This window comes from Pseudonaja textilis, chromosome 2 (genome assembly GCF_049901715.1).
Source record: "Pseudonaja textilis isolate UNSWEBS1 chromosome 2, rPseTex1.2, whole genome shotgun sequence".
Lineage (NCBI taxonomy): Eukaryota > Metazoa > Chordata > Lepidosauria > Squamata > Elapidae > Pseudonaja > Pseudonaja textilis.
The window spans coordinates 197,693,443-197,719,778 of NC_141991.1; the positions used below are offsets into that span (position 1 = coordinate 197,693,443).

The 26,336-nt window shown below is 36.0% G+C and overlaps 2 protein-coding genes across 6 annotated transcripts in view; one reads left to right on the forward strand and one right to left on the reverse strand.

Moving 5' to 3' along the window:
• AGTPBP1 (ATP/GTP binding carboxypeptidase 1) overlaps window positions 1-876 on the reverse strand; it is a 54,027-nt gene extending 53,151 nt beyond the window's left edge. The window contains exon 1 of one of the 2 annotated variants that reach the window (XM_087926790.1): window positions 688-876. The gene's annotated coding sequence lies outside the window, so the exon portion shown is untranslated. The remainder of the gene's footprint in view (window positions 1-687) is intronic. The other variant, XM_087926792.1, reaches the window with a different exon arrangement.
• NAA35 (N-alpha-acetyltransferase 35, NatC auxiliary subunit) lies at window positions 729-25,775 on the forward strand. Of its 4 annotated transcripts, XM_087926794.1 has the most exons (24): window positions 747-818; window positions 943-1,106; window positions 1,861-1,994; window positions 2,932-2,965; window positions 4,317-4,431; window positions 6,087-6,161; window positions 7,349-7,516; window positions 8,274-8,340; window positions 9,119-9,162; window positions 9,769-9,819; window positions 10,192-10,275; window positions 11,433-11,547; window positions 12,207-12,385; window positions 12,755-12,814; window positions 12,895-13,001; window positions 15,856-15,922; window positions 16,657-16,755; window positions 17,851-18,029; window positions 21,203-21,339; window positions 22,213-22,280; window positions 22,727-22,867; window positions 23,295-23,417; window positions 24,413-24,493; window positions 25,323-25,775. In XM_087926794.1, exons 3-24 carry the CDS (start codon window positions 1,871-1,873, stop codon window positions 25,380-25,382), a joined length of 2,178 nt encoding a protein of 725 aa, XP_087782920.1. In that variant the 5' UTR covers window positions 747-818; window positions 943-1,106; window positions 1,861-1,870; the 3' UTR covers window positions 25,383-25,775. The 4 variants fall into 4 exon arrangements, with proteins under 4 accessions (XP_087782921.1, XP_087782920.1, XP_026559655.1 ...); XM_087926795.1 differs by lacking the exon at window positions 943-1,106 and having other exon boundaries at window positions 729-818; XM_026703870.2 differs by lacking the exon at window positions 747-818 and having other exon boundaries at window positions 849-1,106.
• Window positions 25,776-26,336: the final 561 nt, after the last annotated feature.

The following is a 26,336-nucleotide window of genomic DNA, read 5'->3' on the forward strand; positions in this document are numbered from 1 at the left end:
ATGTAGACAGCTGAATAAAACCAGCCAAAGCACCTTTTTATAATACAAGGAATTGTGAGAACCGAGGTAAGTAAATCAGGGATCACTTAGCCATAGGTAGACGCCTCATGCAAACAAAAAAAGCCACATTCCCACAAGCTGCAACTTACAATATGGAAAAAAAATCCCTGTTTAATTATAAGAAGGGCTATAATGAAATCAGACAATGCAATGCAGTGGTGCATAAAGACTACAAAGCGGAAATATGACTTTTGCGCTGACATAAAGATTCCGGGCCGGGGGGTGGGGGGTGGGGACACGAAAATTTCTCTATTTTCTGAGTTGGTTTGTTGAAAATAACTTGGTATTTCGAAACTATTACACTAAAAGCCCGATTTTCTTCTAAGCAATTCAAATAGTTGCCGGCGGGGTTTTCTAAAAAATAACTAAGATTTCGCATTCAAATAAACCCAACTCAAATAAGCCCAGATTCTACACGCATTAACAATTGCAAACAACATCCACAAGAGATCAGTTTAAAATTTCATTATTTTACCTACTTAATACATAGAATATATAATGTATAGAAAAATTTACAGTACATTTTAAAATGAAAAAAAAAAATCTAGACACTTGGACAGGTATACATAAAAAAAAGAAAGAAATCAAATCTGAATTTGAAAACCCAGCGCTGCCAACCGTGGTTACCATTCAGAGAAGCGAGAGTTCCAACAAAGAACCGCGACAGGAAATCCGGTCTGCATTCTGCGGCTCCTTCTCTTCTTTTTATCTCTATGGAAAAACAGGGTTCCACAGACCCTAGAGCCCTCTCATCCGGGGTTCGTCAAGTAAATAGAATTCTGCGCAAGCGCGGTAGGGGGGGGCGTTCTGCATTCGCTGCGGCTGAATGGTTTTACGCTGGGGAAGGGAAAGGGAAGTAGTTGTGTTGTTGTTTTTCTCCAGCCGGCTGCGCGAGACCGGAGGGCAGAGGCTCGGAGGAGACCGAGTAAGCGACGCCCACCTTTCTTCTCCTCCCCACCCCGCGTCACGTGCTGCCGGCTAGAGAAATAGTTGCGGGGCTGAGAAGCAGCATTCCAACGTGGCCACCATCTCCGGTGGACAGGCAGGTGAGAGGCCGACTCCCTAGACTCCCTTTGCTGAGGAATCCTTCCTTGCTCTGTCTGGGGTCGAGGGATACCATGCCTGCCTCTCTGCACCTCGCCGATTTGGGTATTGGTGGGGCACAAAGGCTTCTCCCAACTAGCCTCGGCCGCTCCCAGCACAGCGATAGGCAAAACCGTATTTTAAAGTCTCTGGCTCTGCTTTCTGGATACTCTGAATCAGAAGCGAGGTGTAGTGACACAGCTGGTGGGGGTCAGTCCACTGTACTGGTAGCCTTCGACTTACAACAGTTCATTTAGTGAGCGTTCAAAGTTGCAGTGGCACTGAAAAAAAGCGACTTGTGACTGTTTTTCCACAGTTACGACCTTTGCAGCATTTCCCTGCTTGTGATCAAAATTCAGATGATTGGCAACTGGTTCATACTTACCACACTTACCACCATTGCAGTGTCTCGGGGTCATGTGATCCCCTTTGGCTACCTGACAAGCAAAGTCAGTGGGGAAGCCAGATTCACTTAACAACCAGGTTATTAACTTATCACTGCAGTGATTCACTTAACAACTGTGGCAAGAAAGGTCGTGAAATGGAGCAAAACTCATTTAACAAATCTCTCAACAGAAATTTGGGGTTCAAATGTGGTCATAAGTGGAGGACTACCTGTATAAATGCAGAAAATGGAGTTAAAATGGGTCCACTGTCCTTTGGCTAGACTGCTAGAGTTTCCAGGCTTAATTTTTAAATGTCCTAACATCTGTGCAGGTTTAAGGCCATGGTTATGAAAGCTGCTGTAGATGATGATGATTCAGGATGGGAGATGAATATAGCTGAGAAGATGGAAAAGGGTAACACAAGCTGGATAGACATCACCCAAGATTTTGAAGATTGCTGTAAAGGTAAGTCATGCTGAATACGGGGTTTAGATGATGCTTCTAAACATAAATAGGAATTGTGTGAGAGTATTATGAGAAAATTTACAATATATAACCAAAGATTTTTCTGGAGAGGATTGAACGGTATTACTTGAAAGTGTCAAATAGTTTTGATTGCCCTGAATTGTCAAAACTCAGTTCACTAACAGCATCAGATGACACAACCCTTTTGTGTCTTGTATCTTGTCCTCCTCTATAACTAGTATCAGCATTTGTGCAATGAAAATGAAATGATGAACATTTCCCCACTTTTGAAAACTTCCCAGGTTTTTTTTTCCAATTTTTTCATAATGACTGGACATTTCTGGAGTGCATCTTTTCAGAGCCTTCACTCTGTTCCTGAGGCTCATCCCAGTATTCTAAGTAGGTGTTCAAGTGATAAGAGATTTGGATGAGAAAGGAGGCAATTCCCAGTTCTCATAAAATCTGCTATCTGAGCAAGTTTTTTGTTTTATTTTGTATCTTCAAGTCAGGATTGAACTCTTGGCAACTGCCTGGACAAGTCCTTGCGGTTTTCTTTGCAACATTTTTCAGAAGTGGCTTATTGTCTTCTTCCTAGGACTGAGGGAGAATGACTGGGCCAAGATCAGCCAGCCAACCTCATGCGTAGGGCAGGACTAGAACTGACGGTCTCCTGAAAATGGCCATAAATGCAGGCCGATCGCCAAGTGCCCCAAATTTGGTCATCAGACCATGACCAGCAGTTGTTCGAAACTAGATCATAAGTAGCTTTTGAGGGTTGGTTGTAACTTTACACAGTCATTAAGCAGCTGGTCATAAATCAAGGACTACCTATACAAATATATACTTTCACAGTGTGAATTTATTTTTGATTATATGATGTATATGAAAATACCATTTGGAGTGTTTTCTAATTAACTCATTTGTAATTCTTTTTTAGAATTGAAGTTAGGAGAGTTGCTTCATGACAAACTGTGAGTTTATCATAAGAACAGTAGTTTATACTTGTTTTATATATATATAAATATATATATCTTCAGATGTGAAACAAATGCTTGGTAGATCCTTCATTTCAGTGGTACATTCTGACACCTTGGGTATAAAAGTGTATGTTATTATATGAGTAGTATGGACAAACAATTAAAATTTGTATTACTGTAAAATATACATCTTCAATCAAACTTAAATTCTGTATAAACTGTTTGAAATTAGGCAATATTCTCTATTTGTTCTGATAATGTTTGAAGAAAAAAAATCTCTTAAAGCTTGAAATATATATTTTTGTCATAAAAAGTAGATTTAGATTCAGTGATTTTTGATAGTGTAGAAACACTATTACATCATTTTATTTTTTTATTTTAATACATTGGTCATTTAAACATTGGAATTTGTGATAAATTTCATTCAACTAGTTGGTGTTAGATTTGCATATGAATCTTTGCTGAGACAACACTGGCATTCGTCATTGGTGTTAATGGCTTGGGGTTATCGGGGTTACTTTTTGAAATGTGCTGCTTGAGTTAGGAAGCTAGAAGTTACAGAAAAAGTTAGGAACATACTGTATTGAATCCAGTTGTCTCATTAACTTCAATGAATCTTTTAAATTTGAATCCAAACCAGTATAAATAGGGGTGATAATGCTTCTAAAAATGATTTTTAATGGAAGTGGAGAGCTTTGCTTAATGTTTAGTTTAGACCAGGGTTGTCAAACTCGCATTGTCACAGCGTTGTCACATGACATATGGGGACTTTTTTCCCCTTCACTAAACTAGGTGGGGGCAGGGCCATCACATGACTCATCTGGCCTGCAGGCCACAAGTTTGACCCCCCTGTTTTAGAGAGAGGTTATTTGCCCTAAGTACAATAATCAGTAAACATTTCTCTCTATGTATTCCAGTTTTCACAATTAAGGGTATGGTCAGTAACAAATAGAAGGGAGACACATTTCAAAATGCTATAGAGTTATATAACAGACTGTATAATATATGTATGGGATGTTGATCATTTATGTTAGCATAGATATCTTTCGGTCTAATTATCTGGTTTCTTACTATAAAAATCGTAAAAGTAGATGAAGATAAAAATTACGGAAAACAAAATAATACTCAAGCTCTACATTTAATACCTAGTTAGATTTGCTTTTTTTACTGAAAATATATTCATTAGTAATTTTTCACATTCTCCATTTCTACTTTCTTAAGAGTATATTCTGGATGTACTTTTTAAGATGGATATTTAAGTTTGCACAATACATTTTAACTGCAGAAGCATTAATTTTGTTTAAGTTGCTAATGTAACATAGTTCTCTTTTCTAAACATCCTTAGTTTTGGTCTGTTTGAAGCCATGTCTGCTATTGAAATGATGGATCCTAAGATGGATGCGGGTATGATTGGAAACCAAGTTAATCGTAAAGTTCTTAACTTCGAACAAGCTATCAAGGTTAGTTTTAGTGTCAACTGTTTAATGAATTATAAAAATAATTCATTGTTACATGAATACAAATATTGTAATAAGTGTGAATTTCATTAAGACTGAGATGAAGGACTTTAAGTTCTTCTTTTTCTTCCTTATACTACACCAAAGATCCTTCAACTGATTAGTGGGAAAAAAACCAACAAATAATATTTAAAAACAGATGACTTCTGATAGCAGTTAATGCTGAACGATCATGAGTTTGATTTTCAGGTTTAGAGCAAATCATGCACATTGAAACTTGATCCTAATTAAAGAATGTCTCTTGTATCATAAACATCTTAAAAACACTCAATGAAATAATTCTGTTGAGGGTAGATGATATTTATGTTTATTATATAAATTGTATCCTGCAAAATAAATAGACTTAAGGTAGTTCAAAGTATTATCAAAAGAACAACAATAAAAGTTTTTATTAACATTTGAGTTAAAAGAAAGAGCATTATGAGTTAAAAATGAAGTAAAAACTAGAAAAGCCTGCTAAAATATTTGATTTGAAAAGCTAGGCAAAGAAGCATGACTTTTGTCATCTGTGGATGCTATCAGCTATATAAGTAGAATCTTGAATGCTTGAGTTCCCTCAGATTGTAGACTCGCTATATAAGGGGAATATAATTTTATCTAGAGCCACTGTTGGAATGAATGGTTTTTGAGAAAATACTCCTACCTTTCTGATTTTCAGTTTGAGCAGGCTTTGTCCAATTGAGTCCTTCAATATTCCTGAAGGAGATACTGAATAAAGATAATTTGCAGCATCTGTGATACCAGAGCTGGGCAGCATATAAATTTAAAAAATGAGCGTAAGTTCTGTAGCAACCCACTAGGAGGAGCCAGCAGCTATTTTTTCTTGATCGCACTATCTAGATCTACCCACTCAGGACTATAATAATGATGAATGATACTAGATGCTGCTGAGAGGTTTAACAAGATATGTGATTGCCCTATGCTCATTCAGGTGCTGATAGTCATTCAGTGGAGCAACAGCAGTGCTGTTTCTATTCCATCCTGGAGCCTGATTGAAAGGCATTGAAATAATACATTTGATCCAGGATTCTCTTATATTATTTTTTTATTACTCACTATTTAAGAATCTAAAAACATCTTGAGATTCTCAGAATGATTTACAGAGTAATCAGGAGTTAGTCCTAATCAAAGTTATACAATGCAGGAAATTAAAAAACGAGCTAGCAAAATGAAAACAGGGTAACTCAAATACCTATTGTAAATAATATCAGCATTCATATTCTGCAGGAATAGATGACCTTCTGCAGGAGAGGATTGTAGTTATGTTTGTTGGGAATAAAGACCATAATGGGCAGGATAGTTCAAAGTGTGAATGACTGTATCACACTAGGGGGATGTGGACAGAGGCAGGGTTTTCTATGTTAGAGAGCACACTGAGGCTTTAGATTACAATAGTGAATCTGGTGAGAAAAACTGCTACAGTAGTAGATCATCCTTCTTTATTCTCCTTCATAGATCAGTCAGTTGTGCCTGTCAGAAGAGAACCAAATCCCTTGTCTCAGCTAGTAATTGCAACAGTGAATGAAAATATTTTCTCACAATTTTATTTTCACTTATTACTAATAGAAATTCAAGTTTTTCCCCTTGTTCTTTTAAAGGATGGAACCATTAAAGTTAAAGATTTATCCTTGCCTGAATTGATAGGAATAATGGACACTTGCTTTTGCTGCTTGGTAAGAATCTAATGTTTTTAATGTTGCATGAATGGAAATAACATTTTTTAAGCCCTTAAAGTAGGTTTTGGATTAATAAAAGTAGACTTGGATTAATAAAAGTAGCTTGTGCAGAATATTTTAATTCTGAATTTAAGTCAAATTTATTAACTAATTTTCAAGGTTGTAGCTCCAAAAACCTGATTTAGAGAGTAGATCTTATTGAAGATAATAAGATTACTTGTGCTAAAATAGTCTTCATTGTGCATGAAAATTGCGTTGATGCGTTTTCTGAAACAAATAATTTCTAAAGCCATTGTGTTTGGACACAACTTTAATAAAGTGGAATTCCTTTGTTTAACTTACAAAAACTTTCTCTTTCCATACATGATAATCATATGGGATGGGTACAATCAGTTTTTTTTATAATAGGGAGCCAGGAAGCATAGCCATATGCCGGTGCAGCCCATGAATGGAATTGAAATATCAAGGCACAATAGACTACAGTATTCTGGACAGAATTAGGAAGGGGTTTATCTGGCTTTTTCCCCCCTCTCAGATAATGGTCCATATTACAAAGGCCCTGGCTAGATCAGGATTCTTATGGCTGTACATTGGTATATTGCACCATTAACATCATCAACCACTTGGCCCTAATGAAAGTAAATGAAGTCTAGTCAAAACTAGAGTATACTGGGGGCTAATCTGTGGTGTAACTTACAACAGTGATATACCCTTTATTATAAGGGATAGCAAGGTGTCCTTTAGATTGATTTCATTTCATTATTTTCTTGGTTTCACTCTTTTGTTTTCTTTTGTAAAGCAAAGTTATAAATATGCACAATTTTTGTTATCCTTATGAACCTCTTTTGGGCTTGTCCCTTTTTCAGATTTATCTTTTGTTTTTTCCAAGAAAATATGGTCATCATAGGTATAACCATTATCATAGTATTAGATAGATATTTAAGTAGATACTTAATGAGAGGAGTTTGTGTCTGTTACTATATCCATGCATTATTTATACCAGGACTGAAAAAAATACTCCAGGCTCAAGAGTGGCGTTTTCAAGAGCTCTGTGTGGATAACAAAGCAAGACATTTTTCAAAAGTTTCTTCCATGCTCTGGACAAAACAAGTTTTTTTTAAAAAAAATCTTTTGATGCCCCACAAATGGCTTCACATTCCTTATTACCTACTCAATATTTTCAGATAACGTGGCTAGAAGGCCATTCCTTGGCACAGACAGTATTCACCTGTCTCTACATTCATAATCCTGACTTCATTGAGGATCCTGCTATGAAGGCATTTGCCCTGGGTATCCTGAAAATTTGCGATATTGCTAGAGAAAAAGTAAACAAAGCAGCAGTATTTGAAGAGGTGAGTTTCTTCTTGACTTAATGTTTTCCCACTTTCAATAAAATTGCAAAATGTAGTTAGCTATCCTTACAGTTTTTATGCATTATTTTTATTATCCCTTAGTATCTTTGTCTTTTTAATTATAGTGGACTCTTTCTCAGGATATTAATTTCACTTTTACATTTTATTTGCTAAGTTTATAAGTTTTCCTCTTTAATTTTCAGTTAAAGATACACTTTCTGGAACATCTATACTTGTAGGGTAGCTTACATGTATGGATGCAAAACTCTTCATTACTTTGCATTTGATGTATCCCTCCTTGTACTGAGTGCTGTTAAAACAGGTTTGCCCTTACTTAGTTGGAAGTATTTCATAAAACTCAAAATGCCAATAAAAGCTGGGAGTGAGTTATGCAGCCATATAAATTTTCTTAAAATATATGTGCTGTTTTATTTATTATGAACAAATCCATAAAGTAAGAAAGCTTGTGACTAAACCAATTAAATCTCTCTTTCAATTGAAAACAAGATTTCTTGTAATTTTTGAATTAGGAAAATGCAGTTCATTTAAACTATTTCATAAATTAAACCTGAAATCACTACCATCGTAAAGCTTCCTTTTTCATCAATGTTTATGGTATTATTTAGGAAACTGTATATATAAAATATACGCTATGGAGCAAGTCATACAGAAATGGGAATAGTATTAATTCCTAAAATTTTGAATGTTAAAATTTTGTTGTCCACACTCTCCCACCCCCACCCGCTTTTGTATTCAGGAAGATTTTCAGTCTATGACATACGGTTTTAAAATGGCAAACAGTGTGACAGATCTTCGAGTTACAGGTAAAATTCAAATTCATTGTCTCTTTACTGGAAGAATATAGTCATTTGTTAGTTTGAGTGAATAATGTCTAAGTTGTGCACACTATCATTGTTTGTTTGTTTTTCTTTTCTATATTATATCTTTTTGTTGGTTGTAAGCCACCTAGAGTTGCTTTGGGCAACTGAGCAGCTATATACATTTCTGAATAAAATAAACAAATTTCAATGTAGTATTACAAATTGTATGATTCTAAAGAAAAACGTTTTTATGCATGCACTCTGAAGTAGGAATAAAAACTGAACATCCAAGTTTTTAATTAGTATAAAGAATTAAACACAAGGAGACCTAGGACCACACTGAAAACCAAAGTCTGTAATTTAATGCAAATTCTTAGCCAGGTGTATTAGGGTTTTTTTTCTGAAGTTATTTTTATCTGTATCATTGCCTGTCTTCAGTACTGTTCCTAATAGAAATATAGTATATTGATTAAATTGTTCATCTTTGATTGGTGGCTAAAAGTAATCTTGCCTCCTGCCCTTTCCAGAAAGTTTTCTAGATTGCCCTAGAGACCTCTACTAAAAGTAGGGATAGAATTTAAGACAACTGGAAACCAAGCAGCTGATGCTTTCCAAAATGCTGTCTTTCTTTTTTTTAAAAAGTAAAAAAAAAACCAGCTCAATAGAGTCTTGGAAAACACCAGGATCTGTTGATCATGTTCTCAGACTTTTGTAGATAAGTAATATTTCCCTCCAGTAGCATTCATATTGCTGAACTGAGTAATATTTTTTCATGCTAAAGGTATGCTAAAGGATGTTGAAGATGACCTGCAACGGCGAGTTAAGGTATTTCTGTTGGCTATTTCAGAAGTTAGGTATATAAGGCTATTTCTAGTATAATTAAATATGGACAAATTGTTCAAAAATACAACACTAATATTTTGACTGTATAACGTAGAGAATCAGTAAAACAGTTGGAGTGCTATACTTTAAAATGTAAAATAAAGTTATTCCATGCTGTATGATACATTTGGTACAGAGATACCAGTAATATGAATAGCAAGAATTGGGATATTGGTAGGTATTTGGCTTGTTACATTGTTAATTTCTGTGCTCTTGTCCCAAAATGTAAGGCAGTTGTTTAACTGAAATTTATTTTTGAATTAAATGACTTTATCAGATAGGAATGAATATAGAACCATGAAAGGATGTTTAGATGTCATGCTTTAGATGTGAATGGGATGGATACACATTTCATAAGTACTTCGATTCTGATTCCATAAGTGAATTGGAAGTTTAAGTGTTTATAATATAGAACATATTACTTATTTTTGCACAAAGACGACATGTATATGACATGAAGTTATATGGTCCATGTATATGGACTATGAAGTTATATAATACTTCATTATATAATACTCCATTAAATTGTTGTAATGCCTTTTATTTTAGAGCACTCGAAGCCGACAAGGAGAAGAGAGAGATCCAGAAGTAGAACTTGAAGTAAGAATGCTTGTATTCTGTATAAGGTTACATAAAAAGCATCCTAAGCTGAAAAATGAAATTATATATAAAAGATTAATTGGTTAGAATTGTAAGATTCCTGGGTGGGAAGATTTTTTGGGTCTTGATTTTGGCAGGACTTGAATTGGACATTGCTTTTAATGGTAATCATGCACTTTTGTCATATTTAAGGTACAATTTTAAAAATTGCACTCTTACACTATTATTATTTTTAACTCATCCAGATGTTTCAGTGTTCAGAGTAACTACACAACTTTTATATGCATACATACGTAACAAACAGCTTAAGCTACAAACCTTCTCTTATATAATATTTTTAAATTATTAATTTTGAAATTAATTTTCCAATAGCATCAGCAGTGCTTTGCAGTTTTCAGCAGAGTGAAGTTTACTCGGATATTACTGACTGTATTAATAGCCTTTACCAAAAAAGAGGTATGATTAATTGAATATTCTTTTGTTACAATTTCAAGTTTTTTATTTTATTTTACAATATATCCATATCAATGTGTGAACAGTGTGGCACCTGGGTATCATACATTTTAAAAATAAATAAAAATAGTGCTAGTAATCAAATTTGTTACATTCCTCAAGCTTATGTAGTTTTAGTGTTGATACAAATATTTGTATTAAATTATAGACTTTCATTATTTAATTATTCAGTGTTTCAATACATTATTACAGTGCCAATCACAATACTGTTTAAACATACATACATAATACCATCATTCAATTTCTAATCTTTCCTCTTATTACTTTTATCTTATTGTATAAAAATGTGTATACTAATATTCCCCCCCTCTCTTATTTCTATCCCTATTCTAACTTTTAACATCTCTTGTCCGCTCTAAAGCTTTAATTGTTCGTTTTTTAACTTGCCTCCCATATTCGTCTCTTGGATCTTTATCCCTATCTGCATCTATGTCCTGACAATTCATTTTAAACATTTCTCCCTTTTCCATTGTCTACCTTCCTAAATATCTACCCATTATTAATTGATAATTCTTAAACACATTTTAATTGCCTCAAATTGTTTCTTTATAAGTTCGTGCAGGTTATTATGTAGAGCTTCTACATTTAGAAACTACCATATATACTCACTGATAAGCTGAGAATATAAAGTGCCAAAATACACTCAAAAAATTCAGAATTTCATGCCCCAGAGCACACACTTACATGTTAATGTGAATGCTCTTGTCAGGGCTGAACTCTCATGGGAACTTAAGCTGACATTGCTTGCCATTTCAGTTTTTGCTGAGAACTGAAGCAATTTCACTGTAGCAATTGCAACATTTTGAGGTAGGTAGAGTTCTTAGAGGAATGAGGGGCCATGTTGCCACTACCCATTTTAAAAGCTGTAATTTTACTTTACAATAATCAAGACTGTAAGACTGATTTTGAATTTTTAAAGTATCATAAAGTAAATGAATGTTTAAAGATGAGATGCATCTTTAGATCTAATATGTATAAGCAAGGATAGGATATGATAGAGTAAGGTAACACTAATATGTTATGCTTTCTGTTTTCATACAAATTCTTAACACAGGAATTGTTTTATTGTACATAAGCTTTTAAAATTTGTTTCTGAACAGATTAGTGCAGTTGCAGAAGCTCAGAAGTTGCTGACTCAGGCTGCTGATTTGCTGTCTGCGATTCACAATTTAATACATCATGGTATTCAGGCTCAGAATGATACCACCAAAGGAGGTAAGCATTTGCTTTTAGGAATGTTCCCTGGCTCTTACTGGGAAAGAGGGTTATTTAAACTTTTCTGTCTCAGTTTGGCATTCTTCCTGAGACACAGACATATTCAAAACTTCCTGTTAGTACAAGGAGGTACTTCAGATTTGAGATTCTAGAAATAGAAATATTTAGTAGTTTGTTGAAAGAAAAAGATGGTCATTTTTGTGTGTCATTGAGATCAGCCATAGAATTCTTAAATGGTTTAGCAAAATTCAGACTGTCTATGAGCCCTTCTTTCATCCTTTCTCAACTGGGGATCTTCACTGAGAGTATCTTCAATATTCTCTTTTCTCCTTCATAGGATAAGTTCAGATTTCTAGCTTTCTGTCATTGTATATTCAGATTTTACAAATAAGTAGTATTGCTGTGTGGTTTTTCAGAACTTAGTTGTCTTGAGACTGATCCTTATGCACAATATTTCATTTTGCTTCCTTATTACCTATACCTTGTACTTGAATGCTTTGCTGTTCAATAAATTTTGATAATCTTAAATTGCTTAGCTGACAAAATTAAAACTTTGAAAGTTGTTCCTTAATTGATAAGCTGTTCATTGATTAGCTAACTATTATATAACAGAGAACTTAAATGGAGAATCATAACTGAATTATTTATTACTTTTTTAGATCACCCTATAATGATGGGGTTTGAGCCACTAGTTAATCAGAGATTGCTTCCTCCAACTTTTCCTCGATATGCAAAAATTATTAAAAGAGAAGAAATGGTTAACTATTTTTCAAAACTTATAGAACGAATCAAAACTGTATGCGAAGTCATCAATTTAACCAATTTGCATTGCATACTAGTAAGTATAAATACCTTTAACATATTAATTGGAAAACAAAGGCATCATCTTTGAATAATTCCAAGGGCTTTTTTCATGAATGCTTTTTAAACTTAAAATGAAATCTCATTTCATGTTTCATATGTCAATTTAAAAAACAGAAAACAATGAATGAAGAAATTTTTAAAAAGATTATTGAAATAGAATACTGCGATTACTTTTTATAATTACTCCTAAAGAAGGGTCTCAAATGTCCCATTGAGGAAGAGGTAGGGAACTCTCTTCTGCTGATGGAAGATGTTCTTTGTCCAAAGATATTTTATATCTAAAGAGCAGTTTGACTTTATACAAAATATTAACCATAGTTTTCTTATTCTGTTTATAAATTAGGATTTTTTCTGTGAATTTAGTGAACAATCACCCTGTGTTCTTTCAAGATCACTGTTACAGGCAAGTTGGAAATAGTACAATAAAAGATTGAAAATTATGTTTCTAGCCATGTAAAGTAACGAAGATACATTTTGTTTCAGACCACTTTTCTTGTGGACAATAAAAAAGTGTTTGGTACACACCTTATGCAAGACATGGTAAAAGATGCCCTAAGGTCTTTTGTCAGTCCGCCAGTACTTTCACCAAAGTGAGTAGCCAAATCTATTTGGGTATGAATTTATATAGTTATAGTTTCTCTCAAAGTATCTTAGATACTTTAATACAGGGGTCGCCAACCTTTTGGATCTAAGAGACCACCAAACTCATACTTTTAAATCCCGAGGACAGCTAATACAATTTTTTTAAAAAAGCTAATATATTTAATATAATTTTTTATGTTAAATATAAATTTGTGTGTGTGTGTATTTGTTTTCTGAGGTTTTCGCAGGTATTTGTATGTGGATCTTTGGTTATTTGGGTTTTCTCCCGCATAAAATTAGAAGTATTTTGGCGACGTTTCAACGAAATCTCATTCGTCATCTTCAGGCTTGTATCTTCGGCTTTGTGCTTCTCCGAATAATGTGAGCTTGCAGCTGCTTCTTCCTTTTAACTGCTAGTGGGGGTGTGACTTGATTGGGTGGGGGCTTGGCTGTGTTCTGATGGGCTGGGGGGTGTTCTCATTGTTTGGGGGTTTGGCTGTGTTCTGGTTGGTTGGGGGTTGGCTGTGTTCTGATTGGCTGGGTGTGTGTTCAAATCCCCCGGCAACTAAGACTAACCTGAGCACAACCAAGCCCCCACCTGAACAGAACACACCCCAGCCAATCAGAACACAGCCAACCCCCCAACCAATCAGAACACAGCCAAACCCCCAACCAATGAGAACACACCCCAGCCCATCAGAACACAGCCAAGCCCCCACCCAATCAAGTCCCACCCCCACTAGCAGTTAAAAGGAAGAAGCAGCTGCAAGCTCACATTACTCCGAGAAGCACAAAGCCAGACACAAGCCTGAAGATGACAAATGAGATTTCGTCGAAACGTCGCCAAGATACTTCCAATTTTACGCGAGAGAAAACCCGAATACCCAAAGATCCATGTCTGTGTGTGTGTATATATATATATATATACATACATGTACACCCACACACACGTATACACACACACACATTTAATGATAACAAAAATGTAAATGCTTAAAGATAACAAAATGTTCCGGGCTGGAAGCCTCTCCCCACGTGGCATCTTCCAAAGAGACAGAATAGCGGGCGGTGTGTGTGTGTGTGTGTGTGTCTGAGCTGAGGGGCCTCGGGGCAACTGCCGCTGGGAGAAGCAGGCAGAAAGGGGGCTTTGCTCTCCTTGCCACTCCAGGGGCTTCTCAGCAGGCATCTGCCTGCAGAAGGACTGCCACTCTTGGTGATTAATTGGGGGAGGGGAGAAAGTGGGACCTCCTTTCAGATCCCTGGTGGAGGATTGAGAGGCTCAGATCTGCAGCCGAGGAAAATCTGGGGGGGGGGGTGGTCTTCCAGCATCACTTGGAGACAGGCAAGGAAAGGTGTCCCTGGGGGCACTTCTCTAGCTTTAGCACTTCGCTGCCAAACCCAGCCACAGCCAGTGATTATTTCAGGGTGGTGGGGGGAGAAAGAAAGCATCTCTCGCATTACTAGGGGAGGAAAGGAGATGAAACAAAGCTCACTCTTTCACTGAGACCTACAAAACACTAATCTACCGTGTTCCGGGAGTTCTTTGAAATCATCAAACGCTCCCATTTGCAGTTCCCGTGCCTCCTGGCTCAGGTCCCTGAGATGCACGCTCCCACACACGGCAATGGCGGTAACAACAATCTTCTCCCCCAGTGCCCACTGTCAGCTCACCCCATTAGTTTTCTAGCTTTGAATTGCTCCCGGCTCTTTCTCTTTCATCTCCACGTGCAGGCAGGAATGGAAAGGGAGACAGAGCAATGCACAGCTCTCCCCTTTTCCAGCTCTTGCTGCCTCTCCCAACATCGAAGCCTTGGAAACGTAGGCAAAGCCACCACAGCGGTAGCGCCCTGAGTTGCTTCTCCACTACTGCCTCCTCCAGCACCACTTCCTTCTCTGGGTAGGGTGATTCTTAACTAACCGAGCATGCTAAGGCAACTCGGGATGCTACCGCTGCGGTGGCTTTGCCTGCGTTTCCGAGGCTTCGGTGTTGGGAGAGGCAGCAAGAGCTGGAAAAGGGGAGAGCTGTGCACGGCTCCATCTCCCTTTCCTTTCCTGCCTGCGCGTGGGCAAGGGGGAGGAAAGAGAGAGAGCCGGGAGCAATTCAGAGCTAGAGAACTAATGGAGAAGAGCTGACAGCGGGTGCTGGGGGAGGGGACTGCTGTTGCTGCCGGCGCCAGGTATAGGAGCTGGTTGGCGCATGCATCTCAGGGGCCTGACTCCAGGGTCCCTCGGAGAGCCAGGAGGTGCAAGAACTGTGCAGCCGAGATTAATTGCTTTTGGGGGCCATTTCTTTGCGGCCCGCCAAAATTTTGCCACGGCCCACCAGTGGGCCATGTCCCGCCAGTTGGCGACCACTGCTTTAATAAGTATACTGTAAAGTATATCTTTATATTAAAGATATATTGGTATCTTTAAGAAGCAGGAGTTGGTAAAATCACTTATATTGGAAATGGACTTTTCTGTGAATCAAAAAAAATACCTAAGTATTGTTAAGAGAGAAAAAGTATCTAGGAGTTCTAGGAGCGTAGCCCTCTTAAGAATACAAATAAAGTATTTCACCTAAGGATAGAAGGAAGCAGTTGATTTGTTCATGAGCTATACTTTCAAAAAAGCCTCCAAGGACCAGAGGGTAATGATATGATAACAGATGCCCGAAGTTCTAGGGAGGTTGTATAAGTTTGGAGCGGGATGTCACTGAAGGTGCAAAAAAAAATCACTTAAGGTTCATACTCTTATGCCACATTATACATATGCGGGGTGGGGGGGGCATAAAATTAATTGGGGACGGGGTGCCCACTTCAACTTTAGGACAATATGCATATTTAATTTTTACTCAAAATAATTTCAGTTGTTTTCTGTTAGGTGTTGTCTTTATAACAATCACCAGGCTAAGGACTATATTGACTCCTTTGTCACACACTGTGTTCGAGTGAGTATTGATAGCATTATGAAATAATAAGTGCATTTATTTAAATGCTTAAATACAGTATGCATAAAAGGTAAATTTTCTCAATGTGTGACCTGTACAAAGTTGGAATGTTACATGCTTTTAGCAAAAAGTCAACCAGCTATTTGAATTGAAGAAATATATTAATTTGAAAAAAGTATTTATAAAACAGCGCCTTGTAAAATAGCAAAGGAAGTAGTATAGAGGGCCCTGTTAGGATTATGGACAAAATGTTTTGTCTTGAAACTTGTTTGGTATAAAATTTTACACAGTTTCCCATTCCAGGCACACAGTGGCCCATTTCTACAGCTAAAATGGCATTACAGTAAATTTTGTGCTTGAAACATTTCAAAATGAAACAATTTCCAGATGTCCAGTCCTGCGATTTTCCCTTTAACTTTCTACATTTCTCAGTTGTAGTGCTGTAAGATACTTTCATAGACCAATAAGAAACAATGGGAAATTATTGAAGGAAAATTCTGCACTCCAAAAAAAGCAATGTATTGTTTGTATAGTGATAGGAAACCATTGGAGTAAGATGCATATTACAATCACCTTTTACACTCAATTAACAGATGTGTCAGAAGTGAGCTAAGAATTGTTTGATTTTGTATTTATAAATCACCTCACAGTACACTGTTGTCACTACAGTGTTGTTCTTAAGATTTGCCATGTAAAGTCTCAAATATAGCAGCCTGGTTCTGTTTTTTCCCCAGCCGTTTTGCAGTTTGGTTCAAATTCATGGGCATAATAGAGCTCGGCAGAGAGATAAACTTGGTCATATTCTTGAAGAATTTGCTACTTTGCAAGATGAGGTAATACAAGCAGGTATCAAACACTTTATCAAATCTGTCGTGAAGATGGCTTGCATTTTCTCTCTAGTTGATTTGGTTGTACAAGAATTATTTAAAAGTACATTTAGTATCTGTTGAAGTGAGACCTTTAGGAATAGTTTGTAGTACTCAAGCAGCATGCTTTTGTTCTCTATGCTTCCTAGAACTACATTCAATACAAGTTTTTTTGTTTCCATTGCTGTTTCAAAAAGGTTAATATCTAGAATATCGGATTTAAGGAAACCTTAAATTTGAGAAAACTCACTTTTTCTTTGTAACTAATGCTGCTATATTTATTAATGTTAGACAATATATTATCAATCTGTTTCAAGGTATATGATACTATACACTAAAACATGGGTGTCAAACTTGCCGTGTCACATTTCTGTCACATGAGGTTTCACGGAGCTGCGGTGGGCGTGGCCTGCATATGATGCATCCAGCCCACGGGCCGCCAGTTTGTCACACCTATACTAAAGCATTAAATATCAGAATATCCAATAGGTTTCAAAGGTGAAAAGAATTCATTATATGACACAAAATTCTAAGGTGTGATATTGTATGGAAGACAAAATGCTCAATTTATTACCATCGCCCATACAATATATTACACCTAAATCAAATAAAACTGATTTGATCCTTACATGTTATTGCCTACATTTGAGTTATTTGTTTTGATGTGAAAGAACAGTAGTTGTGGGATCTAAAATGTAAATGCAGATACAAGCATCAAAGGGTTTTTTTAGATTTTTTTTAAATATATTTTTTAATCTCACCTTTATTATTTTTATAAATGACTCAAGGTAGTGAACATGCATAAAGATCCTTCTTTCCTCCTGTGTTCCCCACAACAACCACCCTGTGAGGTGAGTTGGACCGAGATTCAATGAATGTCCCAAAGTCACTCAGCTGGCTTTCATGTCTAAGGTGGGACAAGAATCCAGTTTCTAGCCTGAGGCCTTAACCACTAGGCCAAGCTGGCTCTTTTTGTTAGAATTGTTTTTATTTGTCAAAATTTTGTTAGTATAATCTCATCACTTGTTGTTTCATTAAGCTGAATATTTTTTTTTTCACTAGGCAGAGAAAGTGGATGCAGCTCTTCACAGTATGCTCTTGAAACAAGAACCTCAAAGACAGCATTTGGCCTGTTTGGGAACATGGGTCCTATACCATAATCTTCGCATTATGATACAGTATCTTCTCAGTGGGTTTGAACTGGAGCTATACAGTATGCATGAATATTATTACATATATTGGTAAGAAAAGTTAGTTACTTGCAAATTAGGAGGGTGTGCTATCCAGACCCTAAATATAGTGAAGCATATATGCGTCTTAACAGGTTCCTTAGGTATAATTGTATCCGTGTTCCCCCATTGATCATGATTTGGCAGAGATTCCATAAATGCCTATTACTCATATTTAAAGATATATTCAGTGTTTTTGCGACTTCACTGAATTTGTTAATTTTTTTCTAAGCATCATGCAAAATTAATGAACTTTGCACTCCTTAGCTATTTTTGTTTATAGAGATACTTGCATTTGATATTTCTTTACCGAAAATACTACTGATCTCCTTGTTTTGTAATGCCTGTGTTTGCCTAAAGTTTTCTTTTAAGAGCAGTTAGTCTTAAAGCAATGAATATAGTCTTCATTGGGTGTGGATGTAAGAGAATCATCAGACATACAGTGATATGAAATAGTAAATGCATGCCATATATATTTTTCCCTTTTTAACATATGCGGGCATACCAATGTTTTATCTTCAAACGGTGTAAGATGATAAATATAATGCAATTGAACAGAAAAACCCAGTGGAAAATATTCAATAAAGATTGAATAGATATGGCATTTTCTTATGTGGCAAAAGTAAGCAAAACCTGAGATTTCCCCTTTTGACTGAAACAATATTTAAGTAGAACCCTCCATTTCCTCTTTTTCAGCCAGTTTGGTGGATTTACTAAAAAGTTTATGGTTGCTGTCACTTTCTTTAAAGCTTCCATCTTCTAGCTGGTGATTTCCCATTATCCTCCAGCACCTTGGATACAAAAATAGATTCTGTGATGGTAAACTGCTCAGGCCCCGATGCAGCAAAGTAGCCCCAAACCATAACGTTTCCATCACTATGCTTTATAGCTGGTATCAGGTTCTTCTGATAAATGCTGTACTTTCACCAAACGTGTCTCTTGGTACTTACCCGTATCATTAGCTTTGCCTCTTCTGTCCAGAGCACATTGTTTCAGAAATCCTGGTTCACAGGCATCAGGACCTTTTTTTCTGAAAGCTTCAGAGAGCTCTTTTGACTTTGGCATGGTGATACCATCACAATAAACACCTCAAGTTTCATTAAGGGTTTGCCTAGATTTGCCTCTACATATGATTATAATTTTTTACAATTCTAATTTTAGGTATGTGAGGTAGTGACAAATGCAAAGGTATACTTATTTTTTTCCAGCAGTGAAATTTGCATTTTTATTCATTTATGTTACACCAGTGGTGGGATTCAAAATTTTTTTACTACTGGTTCTGTGGGCGTAGCTTGGTGGGCATGGTTAGGTGGGCGCGGCCATGTGACTGGGTGGGCATGCGTTTTTGGTTGTTTTCTTTTTGCTTTTTTGCAGCCACCCCACCACCCATTTTTGGGGCCTTCTGGGCCTCAGAGGAGCCTGTTTTTGCTCCCAGAAGGCTCCTCTGGGGCTCAGGAAGAAAAAAAAAGCATGGGAGGGGCATGCAGCACCCCATCACGCTCCGTTTTGGGACCTTCCTGGACTCAGAGGAGCCTCAGGGGGAGCCTTTTTGCTCCCAGAAGGTTCCTCTGGGGCTCAAGAAGGCAAAAATGGGGGGGCTGAGCTTCTCCCTCCATTTTTTTTGCCTTCCTGGGCCTCAGCAAGGGGAATCCCGGCAGAGCTGATCATATGATTGTTGGGAGGGAAAAAAAATACCTTAAGGGGCAAGCGTCAGGGGGGCCGAAGCGAGCCAGCGGCGACTTGGTGACTAGGTTGGGGGCGGGGCCAGCCATAACTTACTACCAGTTTGGCGACCCACACCAAATCCTTGCTACCGGTTCACCTGATCCAGTGCAAACTGGCTGAATACCACCCCTGCATTACACAATGAACTACAAGATGTGTTTCAGTTACTTTTTCACATGATTGTAACTGAAAGACTTCTAGTTATTTTCCCATAATTTGTCCATTGCTCCATGGAAGCTCTTGTATTGATCAGTGCTTGCAGAGTTCCAATTGTACACCTACAGCTGTCCCTCTGTTAATATCTTTTTCTAAATTATTAATATATTGACATTAGTCATAAACTTTGATGTCTCTATTTTTTCATATTTTGAAAATTAAATTTGGACAATTTCAATTAATCACAGGCTTGTCACTCTTGTGATAGGTTTTCTTGAGGATATTCGTGGCAAGAAAGTATTCTCTCCCCTTAGCACCTATTGCTATGAGAGTGATGGGGCATAAGGAGAAAAATTTGGGCTAGTTTCATCATAAAGAAGTTGTCAAAGGGAATCTTTCTCCAGAATCTTACTATGTGACTGTATTAATTTTAGTAAGATAGTGCTTGTTATCTTGGGCTGATCAGTTGTCTTTATGCTTTGAGGGAAAAAAGAGAGGACAGTTTTAGTGATGAAAACAAATTCATTTTTATGATAGCTGGTGTATAATATGATTCAATAAAGGATATATACATTTAAATCATAAAGTTGTCTAGAAATACTAAGTACGATTTTTATTTGTTATCAATTTATTTGAAAATAATCAATTTTCTCAAATGGTTACATTTTTTTCCTACTTAAAATCTTATCTAAATTAAAACTGGTTATAAAATTAAAACAAACTGAAGGTGCTTCTTTTAGCCTTTAAAGCCCTTTGTGATATAAAGCTTTCTGAGAGACTGCCTTTCCCCGGTTATATCACCCCAGCCCATTAGATCCAACAGAAACAGCATGTTGACAAATACGGGTCCTATCAGCAAGGACCCATATTTGGCACGTCCCAGATAGCAGGCCTTGTCTTCTGTGGCGGCCACCTTATCAACATTCTCCCCACTCCACCCCTCAACAACATTAGGTTAGTTCTGTCCCTTTTGATGTTCTAGAAGTCCCTCAAGACCTTTTTATAGGGCTGGGGGTCCCAGGGAACTGCAGACTTGTTTAAATGGCTCCACTATTGAGGTAAATATACTTTCTCTTTTTCTTTCTCTATTTGGGGTTTGTATATATAGTTTTCATTATCACCATTTTTAATGCCGATTTTTCTATTTTTAAATGTCTATTTTAATGTGTGTGTTCTTTATTGACAATTGCACATTGCCAAGAGTCACTTCTCTTAGGATGGGCATCTATATAAATTTGACTAATAAATGAACAAATAATCAAAAATTAGTAAATGTCCTAAATTAAGTACTCTTTCTACATTAGGTACCTTTCTGAATTTCTCTATGCATGGCTAATGTCAACACTTAGTCGTGCTGATAGTTCTCAGATGGCTGAAGAAAGAATAATGGAGGAGCAACAGAAAGGCCGGAGTAATAAAAAATCAAAGAAAAAGAAAAAAGGTATATTTTTGAGACGGGTCTTGCAAATTCTTTATTGTTTTGCTTGAGGCTTCTTTTATGACAATCTGAACTTATGGTTGCCTTTTGAATGTTCAGCTACATAGAACCATCAAAATCTAAATTATATACATTCTTCCAAGTAAGCTGTTTCATTATCTCCAACCTCATTCTTTATTTGATTATTGGTGTTGGAGCACTACAAGAAACATTAGTAAAAAAAAACCATGTATATGAGCTCAGTTTATTTTGCAGTATTAGATTTCTTCTTGCGCTAACCACAATCTGTCAGCAGTTAAAAATAGCCTTATAGTAATCAACAATACATTAAAAGTATGACGATACCCATAGCATAGACATTGTAAAATAAATTAAGCAACAATAATAATGGAATATGATCTTAATTTCTTATTGTGTTCTTGAATAAGTTTAGAAGTTTGAACTTCTCTTTCCGCTAATTGCATTTTCCACTGAATAATTTTTCTAGTGTTTTTCCCAGATAGGCTTAATTTTTTCAGTTTTTTAGATGCATCGGGAATTTCATAACTCATTTGTCAAGCAGTGTAGCTTGCTTTTATCATTAGAAGAAAAAAGTAGGTCTCCCCCAATTGTATAACTTCGTTTACAACTCAAATGGCTTATAAACCGGAGTAAAATAAAAATATTTTCCAATTACTATTTTTGTCACTCAGCAGTATATTAAAGAGTGGCATTTTTGAGAGAATATTTTAGCATGTGTGTCTCACAGTATAGGTTCTGCAGTAGGACTGTTGCAAATTCTATAGAACAATAAGTATACTTTTTCAGATTATATAGGTTTTAAAAAATATTTCAGAAGTTTTATGGTAATGCTTTTTCTATGCATAAAATTTACAGCTCGTCCTCTGAGCAGAGAAATTACAATGAGTCAAGCCTATCAAAATATGTGTGCTGGAATGTACAAGGTGATGTATTACACATTATATAATTCAATGAGGTTTTTTTTAATTACATGTCAATAAAGGGCATATTTGTATACCCAAACTGGCTGGGGAATTCTAGGAGTTGAAGTCCACAAGTCTTAAAATTGTCAACATTGCACACCTCTGATCTAGGACTTTAGCATAAGAACTTTGAGTTGGACCGGCAATTTTTGGTAACTAATCCAACAAGCAATGTATTGGTGTTAAATTACTAAACCTTGTAATCAGTAGCAGCTGGGCTACCACACTTTGAACCATCTTCAGCAGGGCGAACACAATACAGAAGCCTGATGATGGCAGATGAGATTCTGCCGAAACGTTGCTACAACTTTAAAAGCACAACTACAATGACGTGGGAAAATAACACATATAAACATTTTCATTGCTGCGGTTGTAACAAGTTGCTTTTACTTTACATTTTCCTGAAGACTATGATTGCTTTTGACATGGATGGTAAAGTGAGGAAGCCAAAATTTGAACTTGATAGCGAACAAGTTCGATATGAACATCGGTTTGCCCCATTCAACAGTGTCATCACACCACCACCTGTGCACTATTTACAATTCAAGGTGAATCATATTAAATCCATGTTATTTACATGCTTTACTTTATTATTTTTTTAAAAACCTAATCTGTCACAAGTCATGTTAATATTTTTGTCCTCGCAAGCAATTGTTCTTAGTGGTATATATTTCTTTTCCTTAGAATAAAGGCAAGAAAGAGTAGTTTACATCAAGTCACATCACAAGCCTGCCTTTAAAATATGAAATAGCATTTCTCATGCCATGTTACTGATGTTAAAAAAATATGATAATTTGTTAGTCTTTACAGTACCAGAATTGAAGAAACCATTACCTAGTTATAAAATTATACATGAACTAATAATTAAAATAGTTCTTCTGTATGCTGTTTCTTTTTATCAAACCACAACTTTAAAAAAATTATATAAGGGTATTTTATTGTTTCAATTTTAAATGACTATTATTTAATGTTTAGGAAATGTCTGACCTAAACAAATACACTCCTCCGCCTCAGTCTTCTGATCTCTACATGGCTGCTAGCAAACACTTCCAGCAAGCTAAAATGATACTGGAGAATATCTCTAACCCAGATCATGAGGTAAACATATAACTATAGGACAGAGAGAATAAATTGAAACTTGCTTATGGATATTAAGACTCCACTGAAGTAAATGCTAATTGTCTACATATCTCTGCAAGCATAAACTCTTTATGTTAAATGTGCTATTGTCCTTAAATATCTGAAGTTTTTGGAGACTTAATTGCTTGATATTTTATAATGGAACCTTAAGTCTTTTTTCTATATTAGTTTTGGGTTAACAAATGAAGTGCCTACTGATGGAAGTTATCTTAACTATGAAAGATGGTTGTTTTTATCTTAAGTCACAAATAAAAGTCTTAGAAGGAGTAAGTTTGTAAATACTATTTAATATTAATTCTAGCAGTTTACAGATTGATATTGCTGATGTTACAGGGTCTCTAGATACTCCATAGGGGAAGTTTCTATATATTCAAGATTTAAAAAAAATTATAATAAACTAATTAATAAAAAAAATCAATTCAGTATTAACAAAGTAATTTAGTTTCGGATCAATCATAATAAAGAAAAATGGCTGGGGAAATCATTATAAATAAAGCAACTGCTCTCCAGATTTGAAATTCTAGTTATTATGGCGTTTATGCTTTACATATTCTTGACTGTTAACTAGTCAGAAATCTGCTCTGCATTCTCTTTTTGTAACTTTGTAGTTTACTTAAAAAAGAACCAGAGAATTTGATCATCTCTGAATATGGAAAGAAGTCCATCTTTTAAAAAATGTTGTCAAGAGCATAGCAGCACTTTGCCTGCTTCCCCAGAATGCTGCAATAGACCCTGGAATATTGTCAGTATTTGAAAAGCATGTCACTGTGCTTATTACTTATACATTAGAACAATATGTTTGTAAAGTGCATTTGTTAATGTACAACTGGGTTAATAAATAAGCTATTATAGGGATATAAATGTAAAAACTGCAAGGAATATTATTAAGTCTTCACTGCAACTGTTATTTTAACTACGCACACATAGTATGAAACTTGACTATCTCTTTCTAGGTCAACCGAATTCTTAAAGTTGCCAAGCCCAATATTGTGGTTATGAAGCTGCTGGCAGGAGGTCACAAAAAAGATTCTAAAGTAAGCAAATTGCAGTTAAATTAAAGCAGCTGCCATGGGAAACAAACGGAAGTTTGTCAAATGGGGGCAGTCGTATTGAACTGTATCCAGCAGAAATCTGAAACATCTGTAATGGAGATTCTCTGTCATCCAAGTCATAGTTGTCCCAAAGGTGCTTTTTCAAGAAGTAACTGCACATTCTGGGCTTTGTTTGTTTTTTTTGAAGACATTTCACTTCTCATTAAGAGCTAAAGAAGTTTCTTGGATAAGAAGCGAAACGTTGTCAAAGAAAAATCCAGAAAGTCCAGTTGCCTATTGAAAAAGCACCTTTGGGAGAATTTTAATGGAGGTTTGGGGCCTGGCCAGAAACAAATTTGGGGTGTATAGTATGGATCACGGGTGTCAAAGTCACGGCATCACATTGTCGTCACATGATGTTTCGTGACATTTTTCCCATGAGAGCTGGGGTTGGCATGGCCTGCGCGTGATGCATTCAGCCCGTGGGCCACTCTCGCATGACTAATATAATACTAAAGTACCCGTTGCAAAGATATCAGCACTGCAAATTCGTGTCTGATTGAGGTACTCAGTTACATGTGATGATCTAAAATTACATTAATGGAACAATTTCTACAATTATAAAGAATATGTGAAGAATATGTGTTTATTCAGAAGCAACTTCACTGAATTTTTTTTAAATTTCATATGTCCATCTTTCCCTCTCACCTACCCCTTTGGAATTTTTCTGGTATAGTTGATATTTTAAAAATCCACTTGGAATGACAAAATTCTTGAAAAGCTATTTTAAATGGAGACTAATATATATATATGTGTGTGTTTATTTTTCCAGGTTCCTCCAGAATTTGATTTTTCTCCTCATAGATATTTCCCAGTAGTGAAACTTGTTTAGGAGGACAGGTAAATTATAATTTGCTCAGAGAATCTCCTTTATGCTGTGCTGAAAAAGGACAGAAAACTCTTGGTCAAAAGTACTCATATCAGGAGCAATTTCATTCAGTCCTCCTAAACAGCTGGAATAACTGCTGTTTTAAAATGGTTTATATGTTCTTCTGCTGGAGCTGATTTGATAAGTACATTGTTGAAACAGTTTTTATTTTTTATTTTATTGTACGTTTATAAGTCATGAATGGTGTTGGAACATTTCATAACATGCTGAAAATACAGTGCAATAAAAGAAACTGTTTTGTTTTGATATGCATAAAAATTCATTTGTAAACAAAACAAATTCATTGGTCCTTCTGTCCATTTGCCTCTGATCAAATATTAAAGTTCCACTCAATGAGCTTGGCTAGCTATTACTTCTGATCATCATACTATTGGACAAAAAAATACTTCAAAAAGAAGTATCTTGGTTTTTTTTTTCATGTTCTAGTCCTAGATAGATTATATATCCTTGAGAAACACTAGACAGTTTCTGCTCTTTACTTTTTGCATTTTGATTGTATGTCGCTCTTGCTAGTAGTTAGCATAGCTCTTGCTTACTAGCTCTTGCTAGTAGTTAGCATCTACAGTTCGATCGGTTTTCATTGTTTTCTAACATTTCTGCAAAGGGCCCTTTTTGCTAGGCTCCATTGCAGAGAAAGTAGAGTGAATATAAAAAGTACACTTTTGAGATGTAAAAAAAATCAGAGCAAGAAAAATAACTTTTCCCCCTCTTTTAATATAACATATAAATTGTACAATTTAATTGAAAAACAAATAAGGGGGGAAATAAAAAAATATACAATAACATGGTTGCATAAGTGCACACACCCTTTATAAGTAGGGATGTGGTTGTGTTCAGAATTAATCAATTGCATTCAGACTGATATTAAATAATAATTCATACCTGACATCAATTAAG